Raw genomic sequence first — 12104 nt, forward strand, 5'->3', positions numbered from 1 at the left:
GATTTGGACCTGGGTCCCCAGAACATTAGCTGAGTTTCTGGATTAATAATCTAGCAATAATACCACCAGGCCATCGCCTCCCCATAAACACAGAACTAAAGGTGAAGCTAAATGAGAAAACAGAAAGGTGCTCCCCACTCCCCAACAGATCAGATAAGGATTTACATACATTAAAAACCAGTATGTCAGGATTTACATTCTGTAGCATTTTCTGGTTACTTGCATCACAAAGGACTGGCTAAGAAAACATTCTCACAAATCTGATAGAATAGGGTTATTGTATTTGATTAATGTGCGTCATTGAAACAATTCTTGTATTAAGGAACGGAAAATATTTCTACATCTTGCCGAGATTAATTTCAAGGTTCTCTGGGAAGCCAGACTCTCCTGAAATGCAATGTCATAGAAACAATGTCACCAATGTTGTGAGGATACCCCATTCAGAAAGCTTTATTTTAATCGTAGGACAACTAATTGACATTGACTGAAGATATCTGGTTATGATTTTGATAGAATTTTTACAGGGCAGAAGACCATTCATCCAATCATAGAATCATAGGAAGTTTACAGCACAGAAAGAGGCCACTTGGCCCATCAAGCCTGCACCAACTGAAAAATGCACCACCCAGCCTAACCCCACTTCCCATCATTTAGTCCATAACCCTGCAGGTTACAACACTTCAGGTGCGCATCCAGACACATTTTTAAATGAGTTGAAGCTTTTACCTTTTGGGTAGTGAGTTCCTCATCTCCCCTCTAAACTTTCTGTCAATTATTTTAAATCTATGCCTCTCCGCCGAGTCACTGACCTCTCCCCGCTCTATCCAGACCCCTCACAATTTTGTACATCTCAATCAAATCTCTCCAGTACCCCCTCCCGAGAAGAATGCCAGCCTATCCAATCTTTCCTCCCTTTCCTCATTTCTACCCTGGCTGCACTATCCTTTGGACAGTTTACCTGGGGTGAAATTCTCTGGCCATTCTCTCCCCAAGACTGGAAAACTCTGCCTGGGGTCAACAGACCTTTGCATGGTCCACCCCCTGCGATTCCCAGGGCAGGAAAATTCCACCTCTGTTGTCATTCTCCTGCCTCCCCCCCATAACTTCAGATTGTTTCTTTTGGAATACTCATTGAATGCCTCGACTGAACCTACCTCTCCCACATTCCCCAGCAGAGTATTCCAGACCCTAACTCACTCGCTGTGTGGAAAAAGTTTGTTTTCTCAAATAGGTTTTGTTTCTTTTGCCAATTAGTTGAAATCTGTGCCCTCTGGTTCTTAATCCACCCCCTCCCCCAAATTGGGAACAGTTTTTACGCTGTCCAGGCTGCTGGCAATTTTGAACACCTCAAATCTCCCCTCAGCCTTTTCTCCAAGTAAAATAGCCCCAACCTCTCCAACCTGACTTCACAAGTGTCTGTGCAGAGTGTGCACGTTCTCCCAGTGTCTACATGGATCTCCTCCAATTTCCTCCCACAGTCCAAAGATGTGCGGCTTAGGTGGATTAGCTATGCTAAAATGCCCCTTTGTCAGGGGGACTAGCAGGATAAATGTGGGGTTATGGGAATAGGGCCTGGGTGGGATTAAAGAACCGAGAAAATTACAGCACAGGAACAGGCCCTTCAGCCCTCCAAGCCTGCACCAACCATGTTGCCTGACTGAACTAAAATCCCCTGCCCTTCTGGGGACAATATCCCTCTATTCCCATCCTTTTCATGTATTTGTCAAGACACTCCTTAGAAGTCACTATCGTTTCTGCTTCCACTACTTCCCCCGGCAGGGAGTTCCAGGCACCCACCACCTTGTGTAAAAGAACTTGCCTCCTACATCTTCTTTAAACCAAGCCCCTCATACCTTAATCCTATGCCGCCTAGTAATTGACTCTTCCGCCCTGGAGGCCATTCAGCCCATCAAGCCTGCACCCTTGTTGGTACAGGCTCGGTGGGCTGAATAGCCTCCTTCTGCATTGTAGCGATTCAAGATTCTATAAATTGAAGTTTCTCGTCTCCGAAACCATTTTCCTAAACCTCCTTTGCATTCTCTCCAATGCCTCGGGGACCCCTCCTAAAACGTGGCACCTGGAAACGTGGCCAACACTCCAGTCTGACCAGGTTCTGGTACACAAGTCCAGCATTCTCTAGCCATGCACATTCCAGAGTTTCGCCAGCCTGGTTCTACGATTCTTATCTGTTGCCCCAGCGCTGCTTAAACATCCATGGCAATCCGCCCCCAGCGGAGTTACGAAACTAAAGCTACAGAGCCAAGTAGACGCCGACAGTACTTAAAGAGTGGAACTCACCAATTCACAACCATCACCGCGTTGTTCTCTGCCACGAATGGTACTTCCCCGTTGACTTTTAACAAGATGCAAAGGAGACCCAGTGTTTCTAACATTATCCTGCTCAGGTGTTTTCTTTCTATTCACCCTCCCCCTCCTTCCTTCCAAAGCAGTGACAATTTCAAAAAGGACGATCCAGCCAAAGGCCACAATCCCAAACCAGTCCAGATGTTGCACACATCTTCATTTCACAACTCTGGTCCTTCAAGGGTGCCCGGGTCTGCTGATCTGGCTGGACCCAGGGATTATCAGAAGGCGTTGCAATTGCATTTCTGAACTTGGGTCCAACGCTGGTTCTAAAAAGGAATAAATCCACAACAAGTTGGCGGTGGGAAAGGCTTCCTCCTGAAGGCCGGGCGAGATGTGGCCATAGCCGGGTGGACAAGGGAAGCTGTGCAGAGTTGATGGCACATACACTGCTGGTTGCAGATTGCTGCAAGGGATTAGTGGGGGAAACAAAAATCGGCTTTCCGAGCAGAGCTGCAGCCATCAGTGGCGTCTCTTAAGAGTTCCTGAGCTTTTTATTGGACACAGATCAGGAGTTAGGTAGACGGACACGAGCGCAAACCAAAGTACTTACTGCTCGCGTTATGCATGACCCACTTTTTTTAAAAAAACCAAAATCAGCTACTGGGCTTGCAGTAAAAAGCCCTCCTGAAAATCTGTTCTGGTGCACAGACTTAGCTGACTGGTGACATCGCTGGTGTACAGCAACGTTCACCGTATATCTGATACACATTGCAGTGTGATAAATCACACTCACGTTGCAATTTTAGATTCTGCTACTCTGTCCAGGTGTCAACGAGGATTGCTATTCTAGAGTTGGGGACGCGCCCCTGTTTAAAACCCGCCCTTTGGCGAGCTCCCAAGTAGTGCATCATCCCGAAATCCCATAGCATCTCGAATCCCCTTGAAATGAATCTCGCAATTAATTCTTAAAGCGCTGCTTGCTTGACCGGACAAGAAACTAGGCTAACCAATTTGCAACGATAAGTGAACTGAATTCGAAAGTGATTCGAAGCAGTGAGATGGCTCATTAGACAACATTGGAGGGAAGGGCGACCAGGATATAGAAATCGGCAGAGCCAAGTGTTACCAATTTTAGCAGTGTGTGACTGCTAACACTTTTTACTGATGGAAAGTTCAGTGCGCCATTGAAATTGAGATTGGACGCATTACTTTTGCCTCCTGTATACTCTGCACAGCACACATTAACTGTTTCCAAACTATTTATAATTTTTAAACCAATGTCAAGTAGTGTCCTCACCCCTCGGGTATATTTCCAGTGGGGGTCCTTGGAAAGCAATCAGAAGTGAGAATCTTGGCATAATTTCCCACTCTTTAGCTTTGAGGTCAAATATTGTCACTCTGAGGCCAGGAACTGCTCCTAGGAATAAGAATCCATGGAATTTCTACAGTGCAGAAGGGGGCTATTCAGCCCATCGAGTCTGCACCGACCCTACTTAAGGCTGTTTAGTCTTTTTGGGCAGTTAGATATGTCGTAATTGCATGTTGTTACTGCTCAATGGCTGAAATACAAATATTTCATAGCATCATAGAATCCCTACAGTACAGAAGGAAGCCATTCGGCCTATCGAGTCTGTACTGACCACAATCCCACCCAGGACCTATTCCTGTAACCCCGTACATTTGACATGCTAATCCCCCTGACATTAGGGGCAATTTAGCACAGCCAATCAACCTAACCTGCACATCTTTGGACTGTAAGAAGTTTAACAACACCAGGTTAAAGTCCAACAGGTTTCAGGTGAAGAAGGGGCTTGGAGCTCCGAAAGCTTGTGTGGCTTTTGCTACCAAATAAACCTGTTGGACTTTAACCTGGTGTTGTTAAACTTCTTACTGTGTTTACCCCAGTCCAACGCTGGCATCTCCACATCATCTTTGGACTGTCAGAGGAAACCGGAGCACCCGGAGGCAACCCACGTATACACGGGGAGAAAGTGCAAACTCCACACAGACAGTGACCTGAGGCCTGAATTGAACTTGGATCCCTGATGCTGTGAGGCAGCAGTGCCATCCCATTACATTTTTTAATATATTCCAGATGATGAGTTAATATCATGTTGTTAATACAAGATATCTTTGTTACCAACCAAAGCTGACAAATCTGACCCACAGTAACCCTAACCATCGCCCCTCCTCTCCCCTCCCCCAACCAGTGTTTGTTCCTCCATTGGAAACAAACAGGGGAGAATTGATGCCTGACCTTGCTAAAGCTCTGGTAAGTTGAACATCATGTTTCAACAATAGAACTAATTCACAGGGAAGAGGACATTATAAACTGTTATAAATTTTGTAGTGACTGACAGCTTTTCTTTCAAAAAAAAGAAATTCAAACTTCCTGTTAATGGCTGAAAGGATAACAGGACAAGATTTCACATTTTAAGACTTTACTGTAACACAAGACTAAAAGCACTATTGAGTAAACACAATGGCCGTGATTGTCTGCTCCTGATTGCATCAGGTGTTGTTTGATGACAGGAGCGTAAAATATTGTGAGAACTGCAAAGTCATCTTTTGCATCATTGTAAGTGTGTGATGCGATTCCCCCCTCTCACCTCCCACCTTCACCTCCATTCAGTGGGGCGGCATGGTGGCGCAGTGGTTAGCATTGCTGCTTCACAGCACCAGGGACACAGGTTTGATTCCTGTCTTGGGTCACTGTCTGTGCGGAGTTTGAACACTCTCCCCATGTCTGCGTGGGTTTTGTCCGGGTACTCCAGTTGCCTCCCCCATTCTGAAAGATGTGCTGGTTAGGTGCATTGACCCGAGCAGGTGCCGGACTGTGGCGACTAGGGGGATTTCACAGTAACTTCATTTGTAGTGTTAATGTAAGCCTTACTTGTGACAATAAATATAATTTACTTTACTTTTGATGGAGTGCATTGCCCAATGTTTGACATTGGAAATATCATTTGAATACATTGACACATTATTAGGCCCCTTCACCTGATCATCCGCACCTGTCCCCTTCCCCCAGCACTACCTTGGCACGGACTTGAGGGCGGGGGGGGGCTATTCCAGGAATTCCTTTCTCTCTCTCTGCACTAGGGTGGCCTTTAAGAATGGTGCCTCGATCCTCGAGTGGCTAAGTAGCTAGTGGGGCAGGTGAATCAGAGTATGGTCCACAAATGATACAATGTGGGACCTGCCCCTGGATTTCAAAGTCCCGCACTATACAGTGGAGAAAGCCAACATTGCTGTCTGCGGCTTCAACGCCGCCTTTCTTGCCCAACATTGGCCTTTCCCGATTTCTGGGAAAATTGCACCCTTTATTTTTGTAAGCAACTGATGCTTTAAATACAGAATTGAACTTTTCCCTTTTTTACTTTTCATAACTGAATAACAATTCACATATATGCGTCCTCTAAGTAGACACTAAGGTTCCCTGGAAGCAATGCAAGGTAATTGGTGACTCCCAGTGATGCACTTCTGTTCATTTCCTTTCTCAGCCCAGCTAACTTTTAATCTCAGAACTGTCCTTCAAAGTGAGGGTTTCCCCATGAGATTCTTTTTCTGGTGCAAGCTAGTTGTACTTTCCAGGTTCGTTCAAACACTGCACAAATTTGGACTTCCCAATCCAACAACAAGCTCACACCTGTATTCCTGCACAGTGAAATGCAGCTGCCGATAACTGTTCTCCCTCTCTTGGATACTACCAGACTGACACTGTGTCAAAGAATAAAGAAAATTACAGCACAGGAACAGGCCCTTTGGCCCTCCAAGCCTGCACCGACCATGCTGCCCGACTGAACTAAAACCTCCTACCCTTCCGGGGACCATATCCCTCTATTCCCATCTCATTCATGTACTTGTCAAGATGTCCCTTAAAAGTCACTACCGTATCCGCTTCCACTACCTCCCCTGGCAACGAGTTCCAGGCACTCACTACTCTCTGTGTAAAAAAAATCTGCCTTGTATATCTCCTTTTAACCTTGTCCCTCGCACCTTAAACCTATGCCCTCTAGTAATTGACTCTTCCATCCTGGGAAAAAGCTTCTGACTATCCACTCTGTCCATGCCTCTCATAATCTTGTAGACTTCTATTTGGTCTCCCCTCAACCTCCGTCGCTCCAGTGAGAACAAACCAAGTTTCTCCAACCTCTCCTCATAGCTAATGCCCTCCATACCAGGCAACATCCTGATAAACCTTTTCTGTACTCTCTCTAAAGCCTCCACATCCTTCTGGTAGTGTGGCGACCAGAATTGAACACAATATTCCAAGTGCGGCTGAACTAAGGTTCTACAAAGCTGCAACATGACTTGTCAATTTTTAAACTCAATTCTCCGGCCTATGAAGGCAAGCATGCCGTATGCCTTCTTGACTACCTTCTCCATCTGCATTGCCACTTTCAGTGACCTGTGTATCTGTACACCCAGATTCCTTTGCCTATCAATACTCTTAAGGTTCTGCCATTTCCTGTATAAATGGTGTCTGAGAGTTTTCAGGGATATATTAAAAGCTTTCCCCTCTCAAAACCCATCTCCATGCAACATGAATCATGTGGGCCTTGTATCCAGGTAAAAATGCTGGCAGACTATCCTTGAGACCCCAATTCTCTCTCTTAGAAGTAAATGGGCTGTTTTAAAGACCAGCTGTTCATAACCTGATAATTTTAATACTTTTTTTTCAGAGATGTTGGGGACTCTCATTCTATTCACTATTTGCACACAAGCTGATATAATTGCCTCCAAGTGTGTCTTCTCAATAAAATAGTGAATCACGTTTAATCTCTGACAATTAAAAAGAACTCAGGCTTGATGTCAGGCAGACTTCAAAACCGGTCCCCATCATTCTACGTAAAGATACTATCCCAAACAAAAACAACATATAAACCTTATAATTGTAACAGGATTGAGAAGCTGTTGCCAAAATGTTGAACAATCTGAATCAAAATGGACCCAGCAGCCTGATTCAGGATCAAAATGCAAGTGGGTTAAGAACACGTGAGGAAATTGGGGCAAAACTGACTTGCAATAAGGGTCTTTGCAGGATTGCAAAGATAGAGCAAAGGTATCGGCTGCTACAGATGCCAAAGTGGCCACACTTTGAATCGTGCGAGCAAGGGAAAAAAATTATGAATTCCAGTAAGTGTTTAATTTTCTGAAATATTGCTTATTGTGGAAAAATGTCAACTGTTACGCCAATGTATGGATGACCATTATAAACTACAAAGCATGTCTTTTGTTATTCATTTATGGGATGTGGGTATCGATACTCATCTGTAGTTCTCCTTGAGAAGGTGGGGGTGAGCTGTCTTCTTTAATCGCTGTCGTCCCTGAGGTGTTAGTGCTGTTAGGGAGTGCATTCCAGGATTTTGACCCAGCGACAGTGAAGGAGCGGCGCTATATTTCCAAGTCAGGATGGTGAGTGACTTGGAGGGCAACCTCCAGGTGGTGGTTTTCCCAGCTACCTATTGCTCTAGCCGCTAAAGATGAGGGTAGGCAAGCAGGGGTATCTCACCTGTCTGACTGAAGATGACAAGTTTCTTGCTGTAATTGTGATACAGACCAGCTGATGCGCCAGCAGTGCGTTCTCCTGAGATAGGCACCGAGCGAATCTCTCTTCACCAAGGGGAATTTAGGATTATGGAATGAAAACAACTGTCTACACTCACTCCCCGGGACCATGCTAATGGAACCAGATGCTAAGCAAATTCTAACGCACATGAACCTTACTGACATGCCAGCTTCATGCTAATCTCAAACTCCTTGCACTCCATATAGAGAAAGACAAATGCACAGGACTGCAAACTGAGGACATTTCTGCAGAAATTGGCGTAATAATCTCTTGCCTTGGGAAAATGAACATTGTTTAATCTAGTGTTCCTCCATAGTTAATTCAATCACTTGATTTCATAAGTCAAGCAAATAATAAGTACAATTCAGAAATCCATGGCAGGACATGTACGTATGATACGGATGAATTAATTTTGATAGTCATCAGTGGTCAGGAAAGAAAACACAATGGAGAGAATGGGTTCAATTAACGCATAACGTGAATTGCTGTTCTGATGTACTTTGACAAATGCATTTGGGAATAATCCAGTTTTTAATATTGACTCGACCCTACATTGATGATTTATTTCTCCTGCTTCTCTTCCTTGTTCCTCACAGGTGAATACGTAATAATGACAGCACATTTCCATCTGAAGAGAAAAATTGGTTATTTTGTCATCCAAACCTATCTCCCCTGCATTATGACTGTAATCTTATCCCAGATGTCATTCTGGTTGAACCGAGAATCTGTCCCTGCCAGAACAGTGTTTGGTAAGTTTAAATACATCTTCCTTCGATTTGAGTTTAAAGTGTTGACGGGAAATGCGCTGAACTCAAGCCTGCTGCAATTTGTAATCTTCTGCCCATCTGCGATGGAGCAAACAGGCTGCTTTATCCAGCTACCTGATAGACTCGCAAAATAATTTCACTGCACCCTCCATTTCTCTTTGACAGATCATGCTATAGTGATGTTTGATAAGGAGAGGTAATGGGTATTGAGGACATAGACGTAGTAATGTTATTTGTTTAAGGACAAACAAGATGGTTTTAAGGCAATAATGTGATAAGATCCTTCATTTAGTTCAGTCCACCCGCAGAGGAGATTTCATCTGTTGGCTATTTGTCATTTAGCCATGTTTTATCCGTGTAACAATGCATTTACAATTTGCAAAGGAAGTTTTCACCACCTTCTCTGATGGTTTGTTTAGATTCAGGAGAATATGTATCAAATATTCTGTCTCCCTCCAACCTTAGTGTGTGTTCTCTATTACGTTTCTCTCAATAGAATGTTAAATAAGGTGATGGTGGTGAAACTTGAGGAAGGGGGAATGGGAACCAATGTAAAAATTGAAATTACCAAGGATACTGAGTTATCATAGAATCCCTACAGTGCAGAAGGAGGTAATTCAGCCCATCGAGTCTACACTGACTCTCCAACAGCGCACCTTACCCAGGCCACCATCCTATCCCCGTAACCCTGTGCATAAGGGCGGCACGGTGGCACAGCAGTTAGCACCACTGCCTCACAGTGCCAGGGAACCGGGTTCAATTCTGGCCTCAGGTCACTGTCTGTGTGTAGTTTGCACTTTCTCCCCGTGTCTGCGTGGGTTTCCTCCGGGTGCTCCGGTTTCCTCCCACACTCCAAAGATGTGTGGGTTAGGTTGATTGGCCATGGTAAATTGACCCTAGTGTCAGGGGGATTAGCAGGGTAAATGTATGGGGTTGCGGCAATAGGGCCTGGGTGGGATTGTGGTCGGTACATACTCAATGGGCTGAATGGCCTCTTTCTGTACTGTAAGGATTCTATGATTCTATACCAATGCCCCTAACCTACACATCTTGGGACACTAAGGGGCAATTTCACACGGTCAGTCCAACTAATCTGCACATCTTTGGACTGTAGGAGGAAACCAGAGCATCCAGAGGGAACAAACATAGACACGGGGAGAACGTGCAAACTCCACACAGCAGGCAGTCACCCAAGGCTGGAATCGAACATGGGTCCCTGGTGTTGTGAGTCAACCATGTGCACCATACCGCCCACAGTTAGAAAAACACAATACTGCAATTGCTGGAAATCTGAAACGAAAACAAAATAAATGATCTGGAAGTGTGCAATCGGCCAGGCAGCATTTGTGGAGAGAAACAGAATTAACGTTTCAGGTCAATGAGCTTTCATCAGAACAGAACATCCTAAAATGTTAAAGATAGGTTACTTGGTGCAGATGGAAGAATGAACGAGAGAGAGGCGGTGTCTCAGGAAAATCGAGGCATGGGTCTCGGAGAGGAGTAAATAATTATTATTTTTAAGGCGAGGTGGAAGTGTAGAACAGGGTGAGTTGTTCAAAAGAGGAGAAGGTGTTAGAGGAGTAGAGCCTGCAGCCACGGTGTGACTCACTGTTAAAGCCATGCTGCCACTATAGAGATTTGAGAAGTGGAACTAATGGAAAATGCAACCAGGGGTGTCACAGTGGTTAGCACTGCAGCCTCACAGTGTCAGGGACCTGGGTTCGATTCCCAGCTTGGGTCACTGTCTGTGTGGAGTCTGCATCTTCTCCCCGTGTCTGCGTGGATTTCCTCCAGGTGCTCCAGTTTCCTCCCACCGTCTGAAAGACGTGCTGGTTAAGTGGATTGACCCGAACAGGCGCCGGAGTATGGCGACTAGGGGAATTTCACAGCAACTTCATTGCAGTGTTAATGTAAGCCTTACTTGTGACTAATAAATAAACTTCACTTTTAAAAGCAAGTGAGGCGACTCCAACTGAGGTAAGGTATTGTTGCTTGTAATCCATGTTTTGGTCATAGCCAGGTTCTGATTGCAACTATCCACAATGGGAACTGGCTGGTAAGAAGTTTATTTGCCTGCGAGTGAGTATTCTGGAGTGAAATACATAAAGAGTTGTTTGTTGTTTCTCTTCCCACATCTCGTGGTGCACAAAGCAGACTTTCATCTATTTCCATAGCTAGGTTTTCCTGGAGCAAGTCGCTCGCCTGTCGCCTGAGGCCTCTAGCTTGAGGGGCACTACTCCACATCAAGCATGGCTGACCAGGAGTCTCTCCCACTCTTGCTGTCATGTGTTGGAAGGGCTTTTGCAGCTTGGCACTCAGTCTGTTCGCTGCTTTGTGAATGCACCTTCCTTGGCCACCAAGTCCTGGGATGTGACTCAAACCCAGGAGCTTCTGGCTCAGAGGCAGAGATACTACCCACTCTGCCACCAGACCTTGCAAATGCCACATAGGACGTTTTGATTTGATTTGATTTATTATTGTCACATGTATTAACATACAGTGAAAAGTATTATTTCTTGCGCGCTATACAGACAAGGCATGCCGTTCATAGGGAAGGAAAGGAGAGAGTTCTGAATGTAGTGTTACAGTCATAGCTGGGCGTAGAGAAAGATCAACTTAATACAAGGTAGTCCATTCAAAAGTCTGACAGCAGCAGGTAAGAAGCTGTTCTTGAGTCGGTTGGTACGTGACTTCAGACTTTTGTATCTTTTTCCCGAAGGAAGAAGGTGGAAGAGAGAATGTCTGGGGTGCATGAGGTCCTTTATTATGCTGGCTGCTTTGCTGAGGCAGTGAGAAGTGTAGACAGAGTCAATGGATGGGAGGCTGGTTTGCGTGACGGATTGGGCTACATTCATGACCTTTTGTAGTTCCTTGCGGTCTTGGGCAGAGCCGGAGCCATACCAAGTTGTGATACAACCAGAAAGAATGCTTTCTATGGTGCATCTGTAAAAGTTGGTGAGAGTCGTATCTGACATGCCAAATTTCCTTAGTCTTCTGAGAAAGTAGAGGCATTGGTGGGCTTTCTTAACTATAGTGTCAGCATGGGCATTGATTATTGTTGAAATGGCAGAGCCTGGCTAGGGTGAGCAGGAGACGATGGAGATGGATGAGCTGAGCCAAGCAGAGTGATGAAGCTAATCAGAGTGGAAGAAGAAATGGTTATGATTACTACTCTTACTACAATGGGTACAATATGTGGTAATTGGAGAATTGCTGTCTTGCTCAAGGCAAACTCCAGTCTAAGACTGTGATAAAAGAGAAGCAAGATAGGGAACCTTTCAGTGATCTCCTTGTTAGTCATTTCTCATCCCTCTGCTATGTGTAGATCTAGTGGTCACCAATCTTAGTCTTTAATGACATCAATATTGTAATGGGGTCCTAAAAAATTAGGTTTCTCCATCTAAGGTGCGAACCGCTCTAAACTGGTGCTGAGCATGCCGTAGGCAGCAAGTTAGCTG

General features: G+C 45.0%; 1 protein-coding gene across 1 annotated transcript in view; it reads left to right on the plus strand.

The window, feature by feature from the left end:
- gabra5 (gamma-aminobutyric acid type A receptor subunit alpha5) overlaps positions 1–12104 on the plus strand; it is a 137513-nt gene that overhangs the window by 106122 nt on the left and 19287 nt on the right. The window contains exon 7 of the mRNA XM_078221468.1: positions 8476–8628. Within this exon, the coding sequence (XP_078077594.1) occupies positions 8476–8628 (153 nt within the window). The remainder of the gene's footprint in view (positions 1–8475; positions 8629–12104) is intronic.

Source organism: Mustelus asterias, chromosome 10 (genome assembly GCF_964213995.1).
Source record: "Mustelus asterias chromosome 10, sMusAst1.hap1.1, whole genome shotgun sequence".
Taxonomy (NCBI): domain Eukaryota; kingdom Metazoa; phylum Chordata; class Chondrichthyes; order Carcharhiniformes; family Triakidae; genus Mustelus; species Mustelus asterias.